At 42.3% G+C, this 26,601-nt stretch overlaps 1 protein-coding gene across 2 annotated transcripts in view; it reads right to left on the bottom strand.

The window, feature by feature from the left end:
* Positions 1 to 205: 205 nt before the first annotated feature.
* The window catches only part of SLC41A2 (solute carrier family 41 member 2), an 89,315-nt gene continuing 62,919 nt past the window's right edge, over positions 206 to 26,601 (bottom strand). For both annotated transcript variants that reach the window (XM_036019516.1, XM_028532871.2), the window contains exon 11: positions 206 to 3,413. In XM_036019516.1, the coding sequence (XP_035875409.1) occupies positions 3,228 to 3,413 (186 nt within the window). In that variant the 3' untranslated portion in view covers positions 206 to 3,227. The remainder of the gene's footprint in view (positions 3,414 to 26,601) is intronic.

Here is a 26,601-nt window from a genome sequence, read left to right on the forward strand (position 1 = left end):
TCTAAGCTGTAAAATGAGAAGAGCGCTTAGAACAGTGAATGGGTGGTAAAGCAATGGATTGGAGGTCTAGTATAGTAAACAGTCAGAGCCAATGTATTATTCTCATCGATGCAACACATGCACGGACCACCCCAGTCTCTCCTGCGTTCCACACAGGCTGCCTGTCCGTGCGGCTTATCGAAAAGTGCATACAACAAAGGCTGGGTAAACATTGCTTCAATTTTATTCTCATTTGCGTTTACAACAGTTCAAGGATGAAAGATGCCCATTATAAATGGGTAGACCACACCACAGATCCACAATAAGAAAGCCCCAATACTGACTTTTAAGAATGTACTTCCTTTGGCTACATCACTGATGGTCTATGATGTGGAATTTTGGATGTCTTCGAGCAGACACATTACTCTAAGTTCCCATTTTATCATGATCTAAGAAGCTTTATTTTTTTAAAGAAAAAAAATGGTTGATGGCCAAGAATGAAAAATATGTTTTTGAAAAATTATCTGTGGGGTAAAGTGTCTGGTAGGTTAGTGAAGGAAGAAGTTTGGAAAGCAGGAGTTTTTATATTGTATAAAAATAAATGCTGTGAATTTACATTATTTAAGACTGATAAGAAATGGGTTTTGTGGGTAAATAAAAGAAGTCATCTATCATTTGCACACTTATATAAAGGTTTTCAAAAAAACAATAAACATTTTTGAGAGGAAGCTACATCCCTTTTATAAAATTAACTCAGTTAATCAATGACCGATTTTTCCATGTCTTTCTTTTTTCTATTACATGAGTTTTAGACATTTCGTTGCTGTAACCACAACTGGGTAGCAAAATGGAAAGGAGATAGAACTCAAATCAATCACCCTAGTTATTTTTCAGCATCTACAGAAAATGGCCAGATCTGGGAAGGGGGGTGGCAATGAAATGTTCTAGGAAATAAGGCATTGTTCGTTATTCTAACGTATTCCTTTATCCGTGTTCTCCTGGGCCTTATGAACATGAGTAATTCACAGTTGGCTATACTTAGCATCAAGATATAGTAAATGGGGTTCCTCCCTGTCTGAAATCTGCGAGCAGCGGCAATGCTCTACTTTAGGCAATCCTGTTTCTCCCGCTGCTCTCTCTCGTAGTGAGTTATGTACTCCTGGTGCGTCTGCAGGGTCACAGAAAGAGACTCGCATAGGAGATTGGAGACAGGGTCTTTAGCCACAATTTGGCTACTTTGCAGCTGTGCAACCTGTAAAATGTAACTTCTGTGAGTTTGTTTCCTTTGCTGTAATGTAGAGAAAGAAATATCTACTGACCTATTTCACAGGTGCTGTTGTGCGTACTAAATAATACCGTGTATCTGAATGTGTTTTAGAGTACGTAACACACTGGACTAAAGCGGTTGATAAACGCTTTGAGAAAATGTGGTTTGCAAGGAAAAAAAATGTGGTCTGCTGTGCACTATTTTATGTTAAAAATCAAATAGAAATCATTGGGAAATAGAAATGCTTATGAATCATACAGCCCAAGTATAAACGAGCAATTTACAAATTCTTTACAATAAAATAAAATAAATTATTTATGGATTTTTTAAATAAAAAAAATCTTTGCAGATAAATATTCATCAGTGTAACTTAATCATTCTTTCTTTTATAAGAATGTTCACTATGTGACATTATAATTCTCCAAAGGAGAAATTCTACCATTCATTCAGCTCTCTGCCTTAGAAGCTTCATTATAAGGCAGAAGAATGGAATAATTAAAGTTTTAAAATAAGCAAAAATATATAACTCTAAACCACAGTCCCCTTATTGTGGAGAGTTCACCAGGAAGACTTCCCCCAGCGTGTGTATAAACGACCTCACTGTTTATACCACATCAACACACACTCACAACGTCGGCCATGATGACCGAAGTTAAGGTGCATTTTTCTTCCCTTATTGATTACATTATTACATATCTGATGGTCTTAAGAGATTCCACTGAATTTTTAAAAAATGAACTATATAAAAATGCTTACCTGTTGAATAACAAGGAGGTTGGTCAAGTATTTGGAATATAGATCAGAGTTTTAGAAAAATATTTGAGACATAGCAGTGTATAGGGTCGTAGAACGAAGCCTGCGCAAACAGAGGGTGCGTACGGACGTGACTGGCCAACCAACTTCTCTTACAAGATGGGACGCCTAAAAGTCTCAACAGACTTCTTTAGAGCAAATGAATCACTTGCCCATTCTAACACGTGTGCTAATGAAATGCTATGGTTGTTTTTAATGAAAGGAAACTATTATAATGTAGGTAAGAAATACTAAATTCTGGGCAGTAACCAGATTTTTGGACCAAATGACAAAAGTATATCAAAAAAAATGTGTTTAAGAATACGTATATAATGCGAATATTCTAATAGCACTATGATCTTTGCTATCTGTCAACAGGCCAAGATTCAGTTCTCTACTGAAAGTGTCTGCCTCTGTCCCGCACACAATGTTTCACACATTTTGTCTCTACAGATGCAGTGTGGGTTACCTTCTGGTTTTGACATTCTTCCAACAAATCAATGATCAGAAACAACCCACCATTTTCATTAACAATTGCTCAAGGTCATTCTGTGTTTCAAGGGCAGCCTGCCAAGAACTCGCAAAGGTGAAATTAAATTAGCATTGGCACAGGGCTATCCACAGCAGCAGGTAAAAGTGAATTTATCTTACACTCAGCAGAACATATTTAGGTCACGTTAGGAGCAAGTAATTGGCAAATTTATCCGCAGCTGGTAGAGGTGGATATAGTTAAAACTATTAAAAGCGTGGTTGGGCCCCTTTCATTTGATGGGATGCTTCGTGGTACCACACATCTGTGAGACGAGAAAGGCTAAACTTGAACTCTCCTCTAAACTGGCATTGTCAGTGAAACAGTAATCAAGTCCATTTCTGCTACGTCTGTGGTTTTAAAATTATTCATTGTAAACATCCTATATTCTTTCCTACTTACTTAATTTCAGAGCTTGAGCTTATATCTATGTCTATGTGAAATTACCATTTATTCTATGAAAAGCAGCATCAATACTGTTCATTCTGGTTTCAACACAAAGTCCTTTTAAAAACGTTAAGGCCATGTAATTGAATCAGGGCCAGCTAAAGCGGGCCCTGGCAGAAGTCAAGCTACTGATTTAAGATTTTTGAGAAAGAGCCACTGGTGGTCCTCTCGTGTTTTCCTTCTTGGTGACTTGAGCACGGTCTGCAGGATACATCAGTCTCCAACATCGCCATCGCGATCTCCGATGAGCCAGAGAAAATGAAAACTTAAGGCTAACAGCGCTGTCCCGAGCAGATCGCCCAGCGCCGTCAGGTAGGGGATGGAGAAACTATCCGGGTCCTTTCCTTTCCTCCAGAAGTGATGGACCATCCAGTCAGCAATCCACAGCAAGGTGAACACCTGCAAGAGAACAGCAGGGGTCACTCCTGTCGCCCGGATATCCCTGGCCTGGTGGTGCACACGGCCGAAAGTCTGAACTGCTGCTCTCTGAGAGTTCACAGCAGGTGCCTAAGAATCGCGCTTGGAAACAAGAAACATTTAATTGGCAGAAAGATTTTCTTTTCCCAAGAGAAATATTCCATGTGTCTCTGCAATAAAATTTTTCGTCAACACTGTACATACATTGTCTCATTTTCTTCTAGCCTCCCGATAACCCCAATCATCCTCATATTTAAAAACATTGCACAATTGCCAAACCACTATTATGTTTCAATGTCTGTCCGTGAGAATCCTATGAGAAGGAAGAAGACACAGGCGGCAGGATATAAAAATTAAAATTAGGAATCTTTTATCACTTGAGATGCAAGGATATCAGCTGACATAAAGATGGAGAACTGACCACTTATTTACTAATTATAAGGCCACTCGTGGTTTGCCGAGGAAAATTTCAGTGCCACGTAAGAACAATAAACACAAGGTAAGTGCACTGAGAAAGGACATGCCTATACAGACACAGACATAGAAAGAGTCAAAATACTTTAAAGCACGATTCAAATACTAAGGCAATATGTGTATTTTCCAGGATATCAGGAATAGTATAAAGACCTTTGTGATGCTTTGAGTTTGGGGATCAGACAAAATATTTTTTTTCTTTGACCCATTTAGAGTAAGAGAATCATCTAAGTTTCAAACTCCGGAAGAACTCAAAGGGATCTGGGGTGAGAGATGTTAACGTTCAGTTGTTCCGGACAAGCTGGCAAGGACAGTATAGTGATCGAGAGCACTTTCCTACCACTTACTAGCTGACTGGTACTTAACCTTTCTATTTGTCCGAATCAACATTAGCGATAATGATAGTACCTACCTCGTGAAAGTGTCATAAGGAGTAAACAGACTCAATAATTTAGTGCCTGGTACACAACTACCCATAGTGTCTGCTATTAGCAGATTTTAAGTGTCATTGCTATTACTACTGGTGGCCTCGAAGATACTGGGGACATGCGGTGTGTGCGGGAGGAAGCCTGCTCTAGGCCCAGAGTCTACGCCAAGGTCCACTAGCGGTCACTGTTCTGACAAGCTGGCCATGGCGGTGCAGTGTCTGCCATGGACTCTAAACCTCATGTGTGGCAGGTTAGCTCTGGCCAGGAGGTGAGTGGCTTGTCCACACAGGGACACATACACCCAGTCCACAGCAGTGAGCTTCAGGTGTCTTTGGACATCTGTCAGAGAAAGAAGTTGTACTTCAACCCTATTATTTTTTTTTCCCTACATACGGTTGATGCTTCCTTGGTGTGTTACTGGCAAAGACTGTTTTGGAATCATAAGGTTTCATCAGGACAATCTCGTCTGCGTGCATTGGAAGCAGGGACTGTCAGAAATAATCCTGGACTGGGAGTTATAAAAACTAAATCTGATTTCCAGTTCTGCCATTTATCAGCTATACGACTTTGGGGCAAGCTTCTTACCCTCCTGAGCCCCAGTTTCCTCGTTTGAGGAAAACAAACCCAGAAGGGCCTATAAAGCTGTCACGCTCACTTTGAGATAAGCAACACGAGCCTCAGCGCAGGGGGATGAAGAGCAAGGGAACGAGGCAGCATGTTGCAGGCTACAGCCGTAAAAGCACAGTGCAGAGACCGAGGCCGCGAGTCCGCCCTGGGGGCCCTGAACGGGCCAGCCCACTTCTGGGCACTGCATTAGGCACCCGTTCACCCCCGTGTCTTCGGTGTCCAGCAAAGTGACTCGCTTACAAAGCCAACGCTCGACATCTGATTGAGCGCGTGAGAGTCAGCTGGAGACAATGTCTGAGACCCCTCCGAAAACAAGAGCTGCCTGCTCTCAGCCGGAAGCGGGGAGACGCAAACACAAGGAGGCTATTGTTCAGGGGACACCAGTTTATACCAACACAGGGCTTCAAAGGGCAGAGTGTTAGGATCGAGGATAAACGTCACCACGAGACAAAACTGGAAAAACAAACACGATCCGGGCTATCTGTAAACAGGACGCGTTATGTGGTAAACTCTGCATTAATGGAGTCCGTGGAGATTCAACAAAGAAATCTGTGGATCGAGTGAGTCATGTGGGCTGGGGGGAAAAGAGTTTCAAAGGGAATGAGGCTAATTTCTACACGGTTGGCAAAAATATAAATGAGTCATAGCTTTATAACTTATGATAACTTTATGTAGTGAGTTATAAAGTTATTTATAAGTTAGGTTATAAAGGTATATTTATATATAACTTTATCTGTATATTAGTGATACATAAATATATTATGCAAAGAACTTTACATATTAGATACCATACATGTGTGATACATGTAACTTATGAACTCCTTGTATAACATCTGCATTGAACAGGAGACTCATCTGGAGCCGGGGGCTTGGCAAACGAGAGCCCATGGGCCAAATTCAACCAGCTGCCTCTTTTTATAAATATACTTTTTTTAAAGATTTTATTTATTTTCAGAGAGAGGAAGGGAAGGAGAAAGAGAGGGAGAGAAACATTAATGAGTGGTTGCCTCTTGCACGCCCTCCACCAGGGACCTGGCCCGCAACCCAGGCATGTGCTCTGACTAGGAATCGAACCAGCGAACCTTTGGTTCACAGCCCACGCTCAATCCACCGAGCCACACCAGCCAGGGCTTATAAATAAACTTTTATTGGAACACACCTCTACCCACTTGCTTACTTGCTGACTATTTAGTCTATTATTTAATCCCCACAAGATTCCCATGAAATGGGTGCTATTATTACCCGCAGTGGTCATTTGGACGCGTGACTCAGAGAGGTAAGACAATAGGCTTTGGCACTACGATGACAGACCCTGTAGTTATGACAGAGACCAGCTAGCCCATGGAACCTGAGGTGCTTTCTATCCAGCCTTTTACAAAAGCAGGGAGGGTGCTGCCCCCCACTCAGGAGGAGGCTCTTCCTCATACGGAGAGAAAGACAATGGCGCCCTCACCTCACACTCCCAGATTGATTCTAGGTAAAGACAAGTACAGAAAGCAATACCTGAAAAGTTTTATAAGAGAATGTCTTTATGAAGTTGATGTAGGGAATGATTTCATAAATAAAATACATACTATCTTAAAGGAATGGGCATAAACTACATTCAAGATTTCTGTGGTTCAATAAATACCATAAATTTAGTTAAAAATAATGCCCCAGTCCTGGAAAAAAATTTCTGCCTTGCACATAACTAACAAAAGAATTAGTATTCAGAATAGTTAAGAGAACATACAGAGAACTACAGTTCATAAGAAAAACAAACAATCCAATACAATAAAAAGGAATTTTAAAGGGCCAAAGCACTTATGAAAAGATGCTCAACCTCACTAATAGTACAGGAATGCAAATTAAAACTACTTTAAACCCCATTTCCTACCCATCTGACTGGAAAAACAATAAACTTTTAACCAATAATAATAGCAAATATTGTTTTTGAATTGGCCTTTGATGAGGCAAAGCAGTGTTCAAAGAGGTTCACATGAATGAAATGATCTAATTCTCGAAACATGTCTATAACATGCCATGGATATCATTACTATCCCCTTCTGACATATAAGGAAACGAAGGCATGTGTAGAGTGTAAGAAGCCTGCCCAAGATCGCACAGCTCATCTGTGCAGTCAGGTCAAGTTCACGTAAATCTAACACTAAAGTCCAGGTTCCTGCCCATCAGTAGAGTACATTGTTTTGATTAAAAAAAAAAAAAGAAGAACACCACATGGGTAACAGGAGCGTAAACTGGCACAACTTTGGAGAGCAATTTGGCAATATCTATTGAATTTGAAGATGTGCATCTTCTCAATTCAGTAATTCCACCTAGAAACAATAATATTTTTTCCTTCTGCAATACGGGTAAAAGAGTAAAACCACCCACTGCAGAAGGAGGCTGGCAGGGAGCTCCGTGGACTCCAGGTCCCCGGTGGCTGCCCGAGGCCGGAAAGGCCCAGCACCTTGGAGTAACTGTGGAAGCCGTGCACACATGGATACCATGAGAAATGTGCAAGGGCATTCATGGCACCCTTGTTGCAAAGATTGAAAATGGAAAACAACCTAAAATGTCTATTGACAGAAAGATGGCTAACTTAGCTCTGAAGTCATACAACTAAACACTGTATAGAAGCAAAGAGGAATGAAAAAGAGCTATGTGAATCAATATGAATATGTCTCATAAGCATGAAGTTGAATGAAAAAGCAGTATAAGACTACGCAAAGTATACGATTCTAATAAGGTTCACAACTACAAAAGACAATAGACTGTTATTCACGGACACACACCTGTAGCAATAGTACAGCATGATGACGGCACACGCCGATTTAGAAGGCTGGTGACTGTTCGGGAGAGAATGAAAGGAGACTAGGAAATGATACACAGGGAACGCCAACCATACAGACGATGTATTTTTATTGATCATCTTGCAATAGTTGCCTAAATAATTTCTTACGGGTTGATCAAATTGGGTGGCCAATATTCAGTACGTGGTTACCTTCTTTCCTATGACTTCCTGTACATGTGTACTTCATAATGAAAACTAAGCAGCTGGGGCAGTGGTAACTCACGGACCAGGACTGCCTGAGCTACAACCCAGAACACACCCCCCAAGGGACACCTGAGGAAGGAAGTCAGTATGCCCCGTAGAATCCATGAAGCATTCAGACTTGTGAGTACCCAGTGCTGCTGAGGCTTACTTAAGAATTATTTAAATGTCTGTGTATAGACTGAGCAAATGCCTACATTATCTCATCATTCTTGCAACCCTCCTCCCCAGGTAAGAAAAGGAACTGGTATTTTCTGGAGACACCACATTTCTGGACTCAGGACTCAAGGACACTAGGAAGTGTGAGGTATCGGCTGAGAAGGAGGGCTAACTGGAAGCCGGCATCACTGATGGAGGAGATGAGGCGCCTGCATCTGCAGGGCTCCCACGGGCACAGCCAACCCCCGCCCACCAGCAGCAATGGGCCCCGCCAAGAGCCCGCACTCACTTGCAAGCTACTTGGCCTCTCCGTGCCCCAGTGTCCTCCCTGTAAAAGAGACATAATAATCCCTACGCCATAGACATCATGACATGAGGATTAAATAGTGCAGAACGCTTCGAACAGTGCTTGATGTATACAAAGAACATAAATACTTGCCATGATCCCCACAAAAAATGGAGGTCACATAGGAAGAAACAAGAATCTAAGGGAGCGATGCCTCAAAATCCTGAGAGAAATGGGCTTTCAATCTATAAGTCTGTGCCCAATTTATCAACCAAGAGGTGGCGGTAAATCAAGAGTATTTTGAGACCTGCACGCACTCAGAAAGTTTTCTCCATGTTCTCCTGGGAACTTTCTCGAACGTGTGTTGATGCAAAATGAGGGAAAGAACCAGTGAAGAGAAGAGGCCACGGAGAGCAGGGAGGGCAGCCCAGCAGTACGCAGTGAGCCGGGGCCTGAGCCAGACCGAGCCAGCGGATGGAGCATTCTGGAACGACACCTCCGGGGGAAGGACAACTTAGCAAATTATCTCATATCAGAGAGCCATTATAATGATAATTAGGAGCAAACACTAACTATGGGCACGTGATAGCTGTGATGGAGCACTTGGGGAAAAATGAAGCAGAGGCATACAGAAAACTGTGCAAGTGAAAAAAAAATAGGGAGGTTATCTCCAGAAAAAAATTAAAAATGGATAAAAGAAATTATAATGCATTACTTGCCTCTGTGATGTGTGATATATATGGTCTCAGATTATAAACACTGCTTACTTATTAAATAAAAACCGAACATTACTACATCAGAAGGATGGAAATGGAGGCAATCGTGAGTGGGGTAAGACGGCTAAATCCTCATCGACCATTACCGGAAGGCCATCACCAACTGTTGAGCTGGTAAAGCAAAATGCGCAACCCAGGTTAACACGTGGAGACAGGGAACAGAAGCAGCAGCTGCAGGAGCTCTGCGGGATCTCAGTACCTAGTGTTTTACACACACACACGTCAAGTGTCTTTTTAAAAAACATACATATATTACCTTTTTCAGTATGTGACCCATAAATGGGTGTTGAAATCATTTCATGCAGCGGTCCCCAACCTTTTTGGCACCAGGGACCAGTTTCGTGGAAGACAATTTTCCACGGACCAGGGAGGGGGCATGGTTTTGGGATGATTCAAGCACATTATGTTTATTGTGCACTTTATTTCTATTATTATTGTATTCTAGTGGATAATGTGACAATTATACAACTCACCATAATGCAGAATCCGTGGGAGCCCTGAGCTAGTCTTCCTGCAACTAGATGGCCCCACCTGGCAGTGATGGGGACAGTGACACCTGAAGTGTGGAGCTTCCGTCCCGCCTCCTCCGTAATCTCGTTCTGGTTGCCGTCACTGCAGAAAGCCCTGCTTCCCAAAGGTAGGATGTCGGAAACGGAAGCAGGCGTTTCATTGCTTTAGTGGCAATCTCAGGATATCCTCTTGGTATTTTCTTTTAAAGGCGGCTCTCTGTTTGCTGGCAGCCTTAGAGTCTCCTGCTGTCTCGTCACTGGGCCCTTCCCCCTTTTCAGAGAAGCTCTCCAGCAATGTTTGTTGTTTACTCATTTTGGGTAGGGTTGGCTTGTGAGCTGACCGAGGCCGTGACTGAGACAAGTGCACAGCGCAGGGCAGGAGGCGCAGACGGATGTGATAAAATAACACAGTGGTGGGCCACCTGCAGACTAAAATAAGTGTCGCATTTGGACTTAAAGCCTGCCACCAGATGTGGCTGTGCAATTGAAATACATCAACTCACTTGCCTCTATAAAGCCTGCCACCAGATGCAGCTTAACTGTCACTTGCCACTCACTGATAGGGTTTGGATACAAATCTGCAAGCAATTGGTTTATTATGGTCTCTGTGCAGTCAAACCTCTCTGCTAATGATGATCTGTATTTGCAGCCGCTCCCCAGAGCTGGCATCACCGCCTCAGCTCTACCTTGGTCATCAGGCTTTAGATTCTCATAAGGATCCTTCGCCTGCGCAGTTCCCAGTAGGATTCATGCTCCTAAGGGAATCTAATGCCACTGCTCATCACCGGTTGCCCACAGCTGCGGCCTGCCGAATCACCTGAATAGTTTCCACAGAGGAATGTCCAAGCTTAACTCAAAATCTGATGCAGATTTGTTGCTCTACTTGCTCAGTCGTTTTGAATGCAGCAGCCACACAGTACACATGCTCACTCAGTGGTGTCTACCGCCCCCACTGACTAGTACAGTGAGGTCATCATTGTTCACACATGCGCATTCCAGTCCGCTCGCCTTGGTTGCCAGGTTAGGTTACATCCATGTCATGCAAACCGTTCTCATTGTAATACAACTCATTGTATTAATAATGGCTGGACTTTTTCCAAACAGACCACATATTTTTACATATAACGAAAATATATAAATATATGTGCTTTGTTTTTCAACATAAACATATTTCTTACTGAGGGTTGTAGACAAAAGCGTTTGAAAGCTGCTGATCTAAAATAAAAGGTGCATCTTCCATGTCAGGTTCTGGGGATCTCACGTGTAAATCATGGGGAGGGGGAGCTATGCCTCCTCACTATTTGCTTCCCTGGTATCTAACGAAACACTCGTACGTGACAAACCTGAAACAAATGTTTGCTGTTGAGGGGGCTCTATCTCTGAATACCTGTGTTGCTGTCAGCAAGTGAAGAAAAAAAAAAACCCTCTAAAATCGTAGTTTCCTCGTCTCTAAACTGAGATTACCATTTCCTACCTCATGGGCTGGCTGCAGAAATCACATGAGATAACATATGGAAAGGTTAAGCAAATGTTTGCCATAGAGCAAGTTCTCCATCAATTGGTGCCATCGTCACTGTTCACTGAGTATTAAGCTAAGAACTTATGACTTTTGCTTAAAAGGTTGTTGGAATAGACACGGGACTTCTCACCATGCTGAGCCTTGCTTGGGGCTTCTGTAAAATGGATGGATTTATGTCTTTACAGTTTGCTCTAGTTCTAAAGTACAGAGATTAGAAATTCGGTGTCACAAACTACCTAGCGATTGCTGAGTTACCTTTGTGTCTTCCCCAACTCTTTCCACATTCTTACTCCAGCAATAGGGTTTATCGAAGTTCGCATATCATGTGATTTCTTTTTGAAGCCATTGTGGTGACTTAAAGTTCAAGCTGGCTTAAATGAATTGTTTTTGCGAGTTAAACAAGGATAGCAGTGTTTCCTTGGAATACTGTGTGTATGATGAATTATTAAACTTGTATTAAGTATCAGATACTTCTTAATATGACATGTTTCATTTTAAAACTAAATGATAATTTCAGAAATGCATGCTTTTCCGGGTGAAAACACATCGAGGAAATCAAACTAAGGGTAAGCTGTGTTTTCACCTCATCTGTTTGTGTTTTATGAAATATGCATAACTTTTCAAAGGTAAACATCCCTTCTGGAAAGGCAACTTTGTGCCCCAGCTAATCATGCACGTTCTAGATGTATTACTTGGAATTGAAATAAATATATAAAGTACAAGAGTATGTATATTTGCTTTGGACGACAGTGGCTCTCTCCGCCAGCTCCCTTCCTGAGCTAGAATCAACATTCCCATGTGCTAGCATCCCCGCCGCGCCCAACTGCCAGCCACGGCCTTGTGCATTGTGTGAAGGAAGGAGACTTCTGAAGGAGAGGAATGCTCACAGATACGACACGAATAAACACCCGGAAAAGCTAATTAGTACAGTCCTTCCTAATTCCTAACGTACAAAGGCTGAATTCATTTCCCCTATAAAAACATGCTTCCCTAATCCCTTTTCCAGACTGGAAACTTTACACATTAAAATCTAATACTTAAATGTCTGCAAAGGAGAATTTAGGGTTATTAGTCAACAGGGAGCCAGTCCACTCCTGATATTGAGACAAAGGTATCTTTTCTTTGATCTGAACTGTATTGTGAGGTGGCAGGTGGCGGAAGGTGGGGCATGAAGGAATCTTATTTTGAGAAGGAGCCCATAATATTCACTGGACTTCCCAAAGAGCCCATGGCACAAAAATTGTTAAGATCTTCTGTCCAAAAGAAGCTCTCAGAATATGTCTGAGGAGGCGTACACAGCAATATTCATAGACTTCATTTTAATAGCAAACACTATAAACAACCTAAAAGTCCATTAAAAGAAGGATAGATAAGTTAATTACGAAATATTCCCACAACGGAACATTACATTGCAAAAATAGATGAACAGCCACACATAAAAACAAATCTGTAAAGTACATGACTTTCTAACCACTCTGCTTACATTTGAAGCTAATAGACAATAATACTGAATGTAAACGGTACATGAAAAATTAAAACAATCTTTATAAAAGGACTAATCTCAACTATAACATGAAACAAGATAAAGTCACCTGAACCCACATTTACTACGATTCCATTTCTGTAAGTTTCAAGTCCACGCACAACTAAAAAACATAATTTGGGTATTCAAATATATGCAGTAAAATCATAAGAAGCAGCAAAGACCTGTAAGCCAAGCAATTCAGGATCAATACAAAAGCCGCCTATCTGCCTTTCTTTGCTCTGGGAGGCCCAGGGAGGGGCACTGAGGTGGCCTTCAGAGCTACAGGTCCTGGCAGGACTGTATTTCTTACGCTGACTGATGAGTGGTCCAGTGTTCACAGCACTATTCACTATTCTTTATTCCTTGTGTAGGTCACTGCTGTAAACATTGATAGAAAATGGAACTGACTACCTGAAAAAGTTTAAAGTATTTGTCACATGGAAAGTCAGAAGTGCTGCAGTGAACTTCTTTGACATAAAGAAATGTAATCAAACATGAAAAGAAGACAGTGAATTTTAATGGCAGGGTGGGGGAAGGAAGGAGCCAAACAAAGCAGCGAAGAGATTTGAAACCTAGAAAATAGATCCTTTCTTGACAGAGAAGGGTCTCAAGTCCATGGTTACAGACAGAATAGGGAGGAAAACAGAGAACAGACTTGGCGTACAGAAAGGAAGGTGTTTAATTAACTTAATTAACATCTTGGAAAAGGGTGGCCTTGACAAGTGACAAGTGTGAAAGCCCAGACATAATCAGCACGGACTCCACAAGGCTGGAGAGACAGTGACACGTAAGGATCCATAAACGTAATTACTGCTGCTGCTGAAAGGCTCAGCACACCAAGAACTCCATGTTCAGAGAATAAAAATTCAGAATGTTCACTTGGCAGCAATCACAGACAGAAACACATCTACATGAGATTTAGATATTCAGCATATCTATACCTGCAAACATACAAATGTTTATAGAAGTCAACTCAGACCTACATAAAGAAGAAACTTTGCCATTTAAAGGAAGAGTAAATGATTCGCTCTTGAGACTAAAATTAAGGCTCAAAAGAAACTAACATCATTCAATAGGGAAAGAACAGATCCCAATCAATGGTGCTGGAACAAGGCGTAGTCGTACGTAAAAATAGAAACCTCAACCCATATCTTGTACCATGTATAAAAACTAATTGAAAATGGGTCAGCTCTGGCTGGCGTAGCTCAGTGGATTGAGTGCGGGCTGTGAACCAAAGTGTCGCAGGTTCAATTCCCAGTCAGGGTACATGCCTGGGTTGCAGGCCATGACCCCCAGCAACCGCACATTGATGTTTCTCTCTCTCTCTCTTTCTCCCTCCCTTCCCTCTCTAAAAATAAATAAATAAAATCTTTAAAAAATAATAATAAATAAAAAAGAAAGAAAATGGGTCAGAGATCCAAGTAAAGGATAAACCTAAAAAAAGAGAAAAATATGGAAAAAATATGTACCTCACAACTGAGGTACAGACCAAGGTTTCTTAGGGCACGAAAAGCACTAGCTATAATTTTTTTAAAAATTGATGAACCGAACTTGGTTAAAATGGAAACTCCTGCTGTTCAAGTGTATGGTGAAGAAAACGAAAGGCAATGCACAGACGGGGAGAAAACATTTCTAGGACATGCATCTGACGAAAGACTTGAATCCAGAATTTGTAAAGAGTGCTTACAATTCAATAAGTCAATCAAATTGTTTAAAAATGGACTTAACATTGGAACGTCAGAAAAGAAAACACGAATGGCCCGTGACCCCGTAAAAAGACACTCGGTAGCATCAGTCGCCAGGTAAGTGTGCGCTGTCACCACCACGGGACACCACCTGCCCACCCACCGGACCGGCCAGCGGCAGAAGGACTGACGGTCCCCCGTGACAGGGAGGATGTGGAGCGACCGAAACTCTCCAGCTAATGAAACTGCAGAACGTTACCAACACTTTGGAATACAGCTTGGCAGTTTCTTGTAGATTTAAACTTGCATTTTTCATAAGACCCAGCCATTCTACTCCTGGGTTTTTTTTTTTACCAACGAGAAAGGAAAACACGTCCACATGAAGACTCACCCATGAGTGCTAACAGCGGCGTGGTTCACTGCAGCCCCCGGTGGGCACAGACCACGTGCCGACCGGCAGGTGCCGGAGCACATCCACACGGTGGAATACTAAGCAGCAAAAATGGAACAAATTGCTAATACACGTAACAATATGGGCGAATTTCAAAAGATGCTGAGTAAAAGGAGGTGACAACAAAGAGTCTGTTTATATTTAGATTCACTTACAGGGGAAGCTGTGGGAAAGGGAAACATGGTTTATAGGGAGAGAGAGCGGATCAGTGGGACTGACTGCAGAGAGGCATGAGGGGCTTTTTGGGGGTGAAGGTGACACATGGTGACTGAGGTGGCTGTGATGTGGGCGTACACGGATGTCAGAACGCATCAAACTGTGTGCTTCACACTTCTAGGTGTAGACTCACATTTACACCCTCTTTTTAGAACGGGAGCTCCCGAAAACCTGTAGGGACTCTGGTACGGAGCTTCCTTCCCGGCCACAGCTTATCAGGGGTCCACACACTACAGCCCGCAGGCCAAGTCTGGCTCCCTGCCTGTGTGGCCCATAAGCTGGGAACAGTTTTTACATGTTTAAAAATATTTTATTTATTTATTTATTAGAGACAGGGGAAGGGAAGGAGAAAGAGAGGGAGAGAAACATTAATGTGTGGTTGTCCTTCATGAGCCCCCAGTTGGGGACCTGGCCCACAATCCAGGCATGTGCCTTGATGGGGAATTGAACCAGTGACCCTTTGGTTTGCAGACCCGTGCTCAATCCAGTGAGCCACACCAGCCAGGGGGGTTTTTACACTTTTAAATGGTTGGGGTGGGGGTGGGAATCAACATGAACATTACATGAAATTAAATTTTCTGTGTCTGTACGTAAAGTTTTGTGGGGACATAGCCACACTCCTTTATTTATAAACTGCTTACGGATGCTTTTGCACTGTCATGGCCGAGTTGCGTACTCGTGGCAGGGACCACGTGGCCTGCGAAGGCTAAAATGGGGAGCGTCTGGCCCTTTGCAGCAAATGCTGACCCCTGCCCCAGAGGGTAGGGCCCCCTTCTGCCAGCCTCCGCTAACCAGTAAGGAAATGACCAGGCTAAGTTCTCACTCCCTGTACTTACCCTGTGATGGAACAGAACAGAGGCTTTGGAGTAGCACAAATCTAAGTTCAAGTTTTATGTACCACTTAACTACCATTACTTTGGGGACATTTTTTAAGCTTTCAGTTTCTCATATCTGTCACTTGGAAAGTAGGGAAGGCTATATATATCTCAGAGGACTGCTACAAGGATTAAATAAAATGATATGAACAAAATACATATAATGAATATTGAACAGACCTAAAAAATACTTGTTGGCATTCTCCTAAGTGAGGCCTTCACCGACGGCGGCTCGTGCGAGTCGGGGGCTGGGGCAGAATGAGCGTGAGCCACCACCACGCAGGTTTTGAAGCAAAAGGCATGAGCTGCTGTTTCCTGCTTTGCCTCATTTCTATTCTGGCAGAAGTCAGTTATCAAATTTTGTTGATTCATTCACTTACACTGTTAATGGCTGTTTCTGTACTTACTACAAATGTAATCATGCAGATTATGGGCTCTTTCTATGCCTCACCTTTTTTTTGATCAGCCTTTGTATTTATTTGTGAGATTCCCAATATTGTGACTATATTGTTGCATTAAGTCGTAGACCATTCGTGATCCTTGCTATACAGAATTTCATTGTGACACTGTATTTACTTTCCGAAATAACTTTTAAATGTAGCATTCTGTTTAAGGGGCCAAGATGTTAACATATCTACATTATTGTAACATTTACGTAGTTATTTATAGAATATTTTATTTGTACTTATTGAGCATGCAATACTTTTTAGATAAAGATTTTATTTATTTCTTTTTAGAGGGGAAAAAAAGGAAGGGAGAAGGAAAGAGAGAGAAACATCAATGTGAGAGAGAAATATTAATCAGTGGCCTCTCATAGGTGCCCCAACCCCAGGGACTGAACCCACAACTCAGGCATAAGCCCTGACCAGGAATCGAACCAGCACCCTTTCACTTTGTGGGACAACAGCCAACCAACTGACCCACACTGATCAGGGCATATAATACTTTTTTTTTAAAAAAGCGTCATCTTCAAATTGTTTTATGTGTATGTTTCACCTCTCCAGCATGTCTATTACATCTTTAGATGACAAACTTTTTAAGTACTTGCCCTATTACCCAAACAAAGTACACTCAGTATATCTTGAATCCAATTTAACAAATATTTATTTGTACCTAACATAGAAATCGCTGTGATAAGCTTTCTGGAGCATTCAGAGAAGAATAAGACATTGTTATTGCTTTCAATGAGATCAGAATCTAAATCAAGAAACAACAAAAATACCGAAAATAATCCAAGAATGATATAAAGCTAAATATTTACTTTATAGATGTTTACTGTACCAGGCTGGGGCTGGATGTTGAGTCTATCAAGATGAAAAAACATAATCCTTGACTGAGCCTGAACTAGCAAGGTCCCCTGCTGTCCTCTGGAGAAAAAAGAGGGGACCGTAGCAAAACTGGACAGCAACACCACTGGAGAACCTAAACTGAGGTTTTCCGGAGCACCTCCAAAAACATGGAGGTTGACTATTAATCCAAGATTCTCAGAACAAAGAGATGACCACGCAAAGCAGACAGCTTCCATCCAAGACCATCAAAACAATAATAGTTCTAGTTATAGATAACAGAATGGTTTCAGACTTTCTTTTGGTCAACCAAAACCATTGCCAACACTTCATGTTACAACTGAATTAACATTGCAGGTAAAGCAAAAACAATCTAATCTAAGCTCAAAGAAAAGGCAGCTTGACTATCTAGGAAAATTCTGGGGTTTGTTTTCTTGGTCGCACTTGAAAAATCTTATGTTATGGTTAAGGTAGTGAAGTATACGAGAGGGGGCCCCCCCCAAACACCTGGAATTATCTTCTGAAGGGTGGGCCCCTTGTGGTACGGGCTTCCCCCGCTGGGTGAGTGTTCTAGAAACCCACCTGTATCGGTGTACCAGCTGGTGTTGTTGTGAGAGGCTGTGTTTGGCTTCAGTGAATTTTGTTTTTAAGACTTTTTTCAACACTTTTGCCCATTGCATGATGGGTGATTTACAAGCACACCTCCCCACACCGGGCTGACTGTTCAGCAGTTTTTAATGAAAACCTGTGTGACCCCCATGTGCCACCCTCCCTTCTCACCTGAACTTGCCTCGAGTGACTTTTTTATGTTTCCCTGGATGGAAAAATCCTCAAAGGGAAATGCTTTGCCATCACGAAAGAGGTGGAACAAAAAACAGCAGAAATACTAAAAGGCATCAAAATCAACGAGTTAAAAAACTGTTTTGAGCAGTGGAAAAAACATCTCTAAATAGGTATGTTGTATCAAATGAAGAGTATTTTGCAAGTGACTGAAGTTTAAACATGTAAGAATAAATATACACTTTTTTAATAAATAGATTCCAGGTTTTTGGGGGTCCCCTCTTCTAGCCCCTTCTTATAATAACTTCTATTTTTGCTTGTCTCACAGTTATTTAGTGTTTATTGTGCAGTGTCTCAAATGCTTCGACACAGCCGCTGTCCTGGCAGATGTTTCAATACATGATTCAAAGACAAAATATATAAAGTTATGCCGACTGACTCAAATTGAAATCAGATTTTCACAAATGAAACCCATTTTCAAGAAGAAGCAACACCAGAAGTGAAGGTCTGGGCAACCCTCAGTGATATCCTCCTGCAGCTCTGACTGAGCGAAGAGCAAAAGCTGAAACTGAGAATGTAAAAAGTTCTCACACTCTTAGCTAGGAGAAGACTATTCACAGCCATGTTAACAAGAAGCCACCGGAACTGGTTGTAAATTCATTCAACCAATAATAGCTTACCTTATTGAACACATTTTAGAAGCCAGCCAATCAAGGGCAGCTTTTGCTTCTGAAGTAGCCAATCAGGAATAAATCCAGCCCAATAAGTATGCACATTTCTGAAGACCAACCAAACAACAGTAGTCCCACCCAAGGAACCATACGGTTGTAGAAGACATCACCCTACTCAAGCGTTTGCACATCTGCCAATCCCTGAACTCCCCACTTGCCTAAAACCCTGTATCAGATCAGTAGTTTTCTCTGTTTGGAGAGATGTCACCTGATTCCAACAAAGCCCCCTTCCAACAGCAAAAAAATCCAACTTTGTCTTTTGTTTTCTGATATTACAGCCTCATCATCTTTAAACATCCTTAGACATCTCTAAATGTCCCTTTTAATAAATGTGAAACCACCTTGCTTTAATACATTTCCTCAGAGGGCACAAAAGTAATTCAGGTCAGCTTTGTTATTCAGAATGAATATGAATATTTAGCTTTAAAATAAAAAAAGTAGTACGGTACTAAATACTTTTTAAATAAAAATGTTTAATTAAGAAATCATTGAGGTTGGTATTTTTGGGGGGGGGGGGAATATTCTGGGCTCGTAGTCAACCAAGGTTTTATTCTGAAAAAAAATGTAATGGTTTGTATGCTTTTCAATGAGTGCTTTCACATGGCGATGCTGTAAGATCTTTGGTAGATGATGTGAAAATTCCTCTAAGTCACGTTTGCAGTCTCAAGCAGGGTTCAGAGCGCAGGCAGCAACGTTCCCCTAGAAAAAGATGGCTCCGCTGCTGTGGTCCTGCCTTCATCTTACTCAGACTTGACAAGACGGAAAAGAGCTCCATTTCTCAATGACGTGCTACCCAGGGATCCAGGATGCTGGCCTCTAATGAGGCAGGCCGCCCTTTCATCTTCGGAACAGAACTGGCTTGGAGCCCGGGCCTATCTTTCCAGAGAATTAATCATAAATATGGATTTCAGAAACTCAATTTTAAGACCACATAACCTAAACTATAATAGCATAATCACACTATTGTATCACAAAAATGTGATCACATGGCTAAAAAGGAATCTCAAAACATCACCTATTTCCATTTCCTGCCTGAACATAACTGTTATTAATCAACTTCTAAAGTTAAAGTAGGTATTTTTACAAACAGAAGAAAAAAGTTACTGGAACTGGAGATCCTCCCCTCACTTTCCCTTTACCATCCTCTGCCCACTTTTCTCCCAGCCCGAGCTCACAGACAGAGACAATTAAGAGACGGGGCAGATTCGTCACACGGAGAGAAGGTAGAGGTCCTGGAATCTGGCTGATTTAAGCCCTGAGGAGTGAAAAGAGGGTGTGACCGAGGTCACACCAACTGCTAAAATCCCTGCTAGGTTAGCTCTCTCCTTTGAGACAGCATCTGGGAATTGGACCGAAGTATCAAAATATGAAAGACATAACCACACCATTTAATAAGGACCTACTGTGTGCCAGGTTATGTAATGTATAACTACTGTGCAAAAAGGAGTCATTACCTTCGTTTTACAGGCACGAACAAGGAGACCTCAAGGACTTACGTCACTTGCCCAAGGCTGAGCCAACTGACTCGCTCAGCTATTGCGTGGTTATTCTGGGATTCCACAGAACTACATTTTTCCTTATTTAGAAGAATGGCCTCAAGGAATGGAGTATTAGAGGCATGGTTGGGATTCTTAATGCTTGATTCCATAGGGCCGGACTCTCTCACTGACACTGTAAAACTCATTGCTCCTGTAATCCACAGCCACTATGATGATGACATTAAAATAATGGAACGATAACAGCATGTCAGACGCATTATCTCACTCACCCTCATAACCACCCACGAGGGCTCTCACATACGGTCCTGCGTGCCCTGAGGAACGTATCACATCTCCCAAGCTCGGTGGGAGTGGAGGAAGGGTTGAAAATTCTCATTCTACAGAATAAGCTGAACTCTATTCTGGTCTTCAAGATCCTTCACAATCTTGCCTGTGGTTTTCAATCGTATTTACTATCACTTTATTCATAAGCCCCGTGCTCCAGAAATTCTCACTATTTTCTATAAATACCCCGAGCTTTCTCATTTACTTACTGCTACTCCCTTTTGCTGCAATGGCATGTTTCTATGGATACCACAGCACGAAATTTTATCCACGATAAAACATCCCTCCCCACACAGAAAAACACTCCCCCACAGCTGAACTTCCACAGCACACTGTCAGGACTCCTTTACGACCTTGACTGGATCCTACCCGACTCCAGGAGGCACAGTTCCTGTGCAACCCCTGTGGAAACAGCCGGCAAAAGCAAAGAAGAGAGACAGCTGTAAGCCTGCAGAAGCTGCCGTCCAAAAAGCTGTGACCCTCACTAAGGGCGACACAAAGTGCGTGTTCTTGTAAACACAGGGGCGTAGACTGGAGCCAGACTCCGTCACTGTCTGGATCTGGGTGAACCGCTTAACTTGTCTCCATGCCACCTGCCCCATCTGCAAGGGGACCTAGTCACACACCTTCCCTCGCTGGGTTGTTGCGAGGGCTCAGCGAGCTCCTACCTGCGAAGTGCCTAGAACAACGCATGGTTCACAATACATGCTATGTAAGCACTGCTATTATAATTTTGGAAACATGTATGTGTATGTATAGGAAAAGTAGCTCAGATCACCAAACCTTAAGAAAAGAATAGTCAGAGATGAAAACTGCTCAGAGGGAACAACTTAGGCGACAAGGAGGTAAGCCGGCCCACGTATAAGGGAACCAGTTCTCTCTTCCTCTCGAAAGTCATGGATCAAGAGGCAACACAACTGAACACGATAAAGTAACTGTACACATAATGGCAAAATGAGTTTTATTATAGACTTGTGGGTAAAATACAGAGATACCGGAGTCAGGGGGCATACCCGGGCACCTGCAGGAGTCTGTTTCAGGAAAAACAAATAGATGGCATCTAAACTTAAAAACAGACCAATTCAAAGCTATTTAGACTTGGATTGTGATTTTTAAGGAAAACAATGTTTTACATATTGCCTGGGTTCTCTGGCTAACCATAAAAGCCAATTTAAGTTAATATTACTCTAGTAGTGATTATAGATTTTAACATTCACATGCTGGTTTAGTTACCAGATTATGTTATTATTCACATAATTACTAATTATGTACAATAACGCTTTGCAATACATCATATTTACTGTGGGAGTGGGAATTCACAAAAATCGTACTTCACGAACATGGGAGGGGACCTGCATTTTAGCCAGAGGCCCTGTACTCCCTGGGTTGCCCAGGACAGTAATGGTTTATGCTTGCCACTCTGATTACCAGCAGCTCCCTTTCATTCTCAAGAAGTGTACTGGTTTGGGTGGAAATTATATGGTCACCTCAGTGAAAGTATCTTCACCCTTATCATACAGGTGAGGAAACGAAGCCACAGAATAGTGCTGTGACTTGGCTGAAGTCAGAGTTACGAAGTGACCAGAATCAGAACCCAAAATACTCGTCCCTAGTCCAGGAGTCTCCCAGTGACACCACATGGACTCCCCAGGAGCAAGACAATGGTGACAGGGCTGCCAGGGGTGGGATACAGCAGTACATGTGTAATAGCAAGTCTGGGGGAGAAGTCACCCCCCTCCCCAGTGGGACTTCATGGGGCCAGCGGCTGTAAGCTGAGAGTTAAGGGATCCTTGCTTGTGGACCCTACTTCCGTTTTCACGGTACCCACTCGTGGCTTCTTGTCCCCCACCCCTACTGATAAGGGACAGATTATGGGGGAAAATAAGGAGTTTCATTTTGGACATGTTGAGTTTGGGGTGTCTTTTCAACATTTACGTGGAGATGCCAGCTTGGGAGGGAGCACGGAAAGGGTGGGGCCTGAAGCTTAGGCCACTCAGCAGAAGGGCAAGAAGAGGGTTCCACGGTACAGAACAGGGGCCAAGGGAGGGGAGCCGTGCGTGCAGAGAGGAAAAAGGCCTCAGGGCACTGAATAACCCACTCCATTGATGAGGAAGAAAATAACAGTGCCGAGGACAAGAATGAGGATAAGCTGCAGCTCCTCCCCTTACTGGAAACGTACTCTGCCCCAGGAACTCCACCAAGTGCTTGCTACACCTTAGCCTAGCCCAGCGATTTCCCACCTTTCTTGTCTCATGACACACATAAGCTAACTACTACAATTCCGCAGCACACCAAAAAACATACTGTATTTTGTGCTGGTACGACCAGAAAAAGTGGGTATAATTTTGATTCACTCCCACTAGATGGCTGCTTCCACGTTGGCTGTTGTTATTTTTTAACTTAACAATCGAAGGGAAAAGAGGTCAGTGCCCCAACTAAATAGTCAGGTATTCCCTGTTTTAAAAATCTTGCCCTGGCTGGCGTAGCTCAGTGGATTGAGTGCGGGCTGCGAACCAAAGCATCGCAGGTTCGATTCCCAGTCAGGGCACATGCCTGGGTTGCAGGCTATGGCCCCCGGCAACCGCACATTGATGTTTCTCCTCTCTCTCTTTCTCTCTCCCTTCCCTCTCTAAAAATAAATAAGTAAATTAAAATCTTTTTAAAAATGAATAAAATCTTAAAAGAAAATCTTTGCAGGGCACAGGTGAAAATCACTGGCCTAGCCCCCCAGAGACAGGGAAAAACAAGGCCAGAGAGGTAACAAAACTAAGGACACTAAATAAGTAACGGCGCAGAAATGCAGACTCGGGTCTTCCTCTAACGAGCTCTGATCTTTCTCCAGCGTTTTTCTGCGTTTGGGGATCTCATTTTTCCCTCTTCTTTCCTTTGTCCTTTGTATGTGATGACAGAGAGTCTGCTTGTAAACATTTTCCTTCTGTAGAAACATTCATTTTATGTTTCCACAGTGAAAATAATCACACTGTATCATGTGACTGCGACTTCAGAACTAAGATGTTCCTGATGCTTTTTTTTCATTTATTTTCAATTACACTTTAGTCAATGCTTCTTTTAGTAACTACACAGACCATACTTCTGCCCCAAGCATGTTCTACTGGATGGGAAATAGAAGATGTTTGCTCTTAATGGGCACTGTTTGTCCTGTGGCCGTGTTCGTATTACAAACCGTACGTCTTAAAACGACCATGAACTACTATTTTTAAAGCACAAACACTTCCTAGAAATTCATTAACCAGTAGTAACCAGTACCCCAGTTTATTATGCAGGGTATTCACCTGGTCATTGAAAGTGGACCTGGGATTTGCTCAGAACACTTTTTCTTGAGAATACAAACCTCTTGGGAAATATGAGATGGTCCAATTTACACATAACTATAAAACGTAACCACGAATATTGCCTAGTGGTAACATCTGAGGAAGCATCTGTTTTTTAAATTATATTAATAAAAAGTCTAAGTATTACTATTTTGTCAAGAGTCGTTTCCAGCAACCACACTTTTACTGTGTGACCCTGTTCCCAGCAACATCCTACTAGGCTGGGCATGGAGACCTGGCCCAGACTGGGCCACCCCTGTTTGCTCTTTCAGAGCTGGAACTGGGCGTGGAGAAGCAGGCCCAGCTCCACAGTCCCCGTGCTGTTGGCGCTGTGGGGTGGACTTATGCCACTGAAGTGCGATGCAGAAAACATCGGAGAAATGCACATCAAAACCACAATGAGATACCATCTCACACCTGTCAGAATGGCCATCATCAATAATCAACAAACAATAAGTGCTGGCGAGGATGTGGAGAAAGGGGAACCCTTTTGCACTGTTGGTGGGAATGCAGACTGGTGTAGCCACTGTGGAAAGCAGTATGGAGATATCTCAAAAGATTAAAAGTGGACCTGTCTTTCGACCCAGCTATCCCACTCCTGGGAATATATCTGAAGGAACCCAAAACACTAATTTGAAAGAACATAAGCACCCCTATGTTCATTGCAGTGTTATTTACAATTGCCAACATATGGAAGCCGCCCAGGTGTCCATCAGTAGATGAGTGGATAAAACAACTATGGGACATTTACACAATGGAATACTACTTGTCCATAAAAAACAAAACAAAACAAAGAAGAAAATTTTACCCTTTGCGACAGTACGGCTGAAGCTGGAGAACATAATGCTAAGTGAAAGAAATAAGCCAGCCAGAGAAGGACAAATACCATATGATTTCATTCACATGTAGAAAACAAACAAACTGAACTAACAAGGAAAACAGAGACAGACTTGTAGACAGAGAGCAGGGTGACAGCTAAGTGGGGGGACATTCGGGGGGGAAGGATTGAGGAAAAAGGAAAAAGCACTCATGGACACGAACATCAGTGCGGGGATTGCTGGGAGGAGAGAGTATAAGGGGACTACATGGGAATGGAAAAAAATAAGATAAAATTTAAAAATAAAATAAAATTTAAAATATCAAGTGTTTCTTTAAAAAGACAAGGAAAGAATCAAGTCAAGATGGAAGATTACGCATCCTAAAGGGGTCTGGGAGTCGTGGTACCAGAAGCAGAATGCTTTCTAGGTCTCTTTCTCTCTCCCGCCGGAAGTGGGGATGTCTTCCTTCCCTCCAGTTCCACGTCTAGCTTTCCATTTCTTGATAAACTCCCATTCGTGTGCAAGCAAGTGCCAGGAGCTTTCAGTGACCTGTATCTCCAAGAGCACTGATTAGGATACCCGTGATTTTGCATCATATGTATGAAAATGTAATGTTTTATTACAATGATAATCTACAAAATTTTCTTTCCTATAGTAGCAATAAATCCGATAATTATTTTTTAAAGTAGCTTCATATTTATGGTTATTAATTCAAGTTTCTCATTAGTTGTACTCTATACTCAGATTACACCAAAAAAAATCTCTTAAAGCACTTTTACAGAATGAAAGCCAGGCATAGGCACTAAGTTTGATTCTGAAGTGAGAGGGGGAAGACTCTCTTGTTCTGAGAGAGTGAGTCTTAGGGTCTTCCCTAGCTAGCTGAGTCGTGCATCTACCTCTAATCTCCCACAACTGAGAGAAGATCCTAAAGGCAAGCACAGTGTCTCCTGTTTCTTTTGTACAGGGGCACAATACTTGGAATACTGTATGTTCTATATACTTGATAGAATCTTGATACTTACAATTCTCAATTTTACATACTGAGAATTTGTTGCTATTCCACCCTTTAAAGGAAACATATTCTTTCTTCCCTGTGAAAAAAACAGATATAGCCAGGGGCAATGGTTTTCTACAACCAAACTTTCAGTGAGTTTCTCGCAGAACTTGGTGCTGCTAGAATTCTGTAGTCCAATTTTCTGAAGGAAACTCTCAGTACCTCAAAATAGGGAACCAAAAATTTCATTGAGAAATGGTTTGCATTGTCTACCAATTATATTAAACACTTTGTTGGAATCCAGTAGGCACCTAGGGCTAGAGAAGTCTCGTTTTTTTCTTTTCCCATTTAGATGCTTTGGCAAAAAAAAATGTCAATGCACTCCATCTTTTTGCCTCTCGTAGGGTATGGCACCCAAACTCTGTGCTTTTGTCTTTTCACGAAGAATTTCTAACACAAAGGGGAACTCGTAGAGGCTTTCAATACAACAGGGAAACGAATCACCATGTACTGCTGTGCCTTCTTGGCTCGAGAGATTGCCAGTCTGTGTACCTGACGGATGGTTATCTTTGAACCTCTTCAGGTTTATTATGCAGTCAAGGCACTACATGCCTGAGAGAGACAGCAGGGGACGAGGCGAGCATGAATTATAGACAGAAAACCCTGAGGAAGAGACTCCCTTCTGTGCATCTCAGACGGAATCCCAACAGGCCCATCACAGCCTGGAACCCCATATTATGCTTTTGACTGTACAAATGAGCCGATTTTATTTAAGCCGCCAATGGGACATCTGAATAAATAAGGTGTGAAGGCAGAAGGAATCACTGCTTAGAGAGAGCGAG

Source organism: Phyllostomus discolor, chromosome 2, assembly GCF_004126475.2.
Source record: "Phyllostomus discolor isolate MPI-MPIP mPhyDis1 chromosome 2, mPhyDis1.pri.v3, whole genome shotgun sequence".
Classification (NCBI taxonomy): Eukaryota; Metazoa; Chordata; class Mammalia; order Chiroptera; family Phyllostomidae; genus Phyllostomus; species Phyllostomus discolor.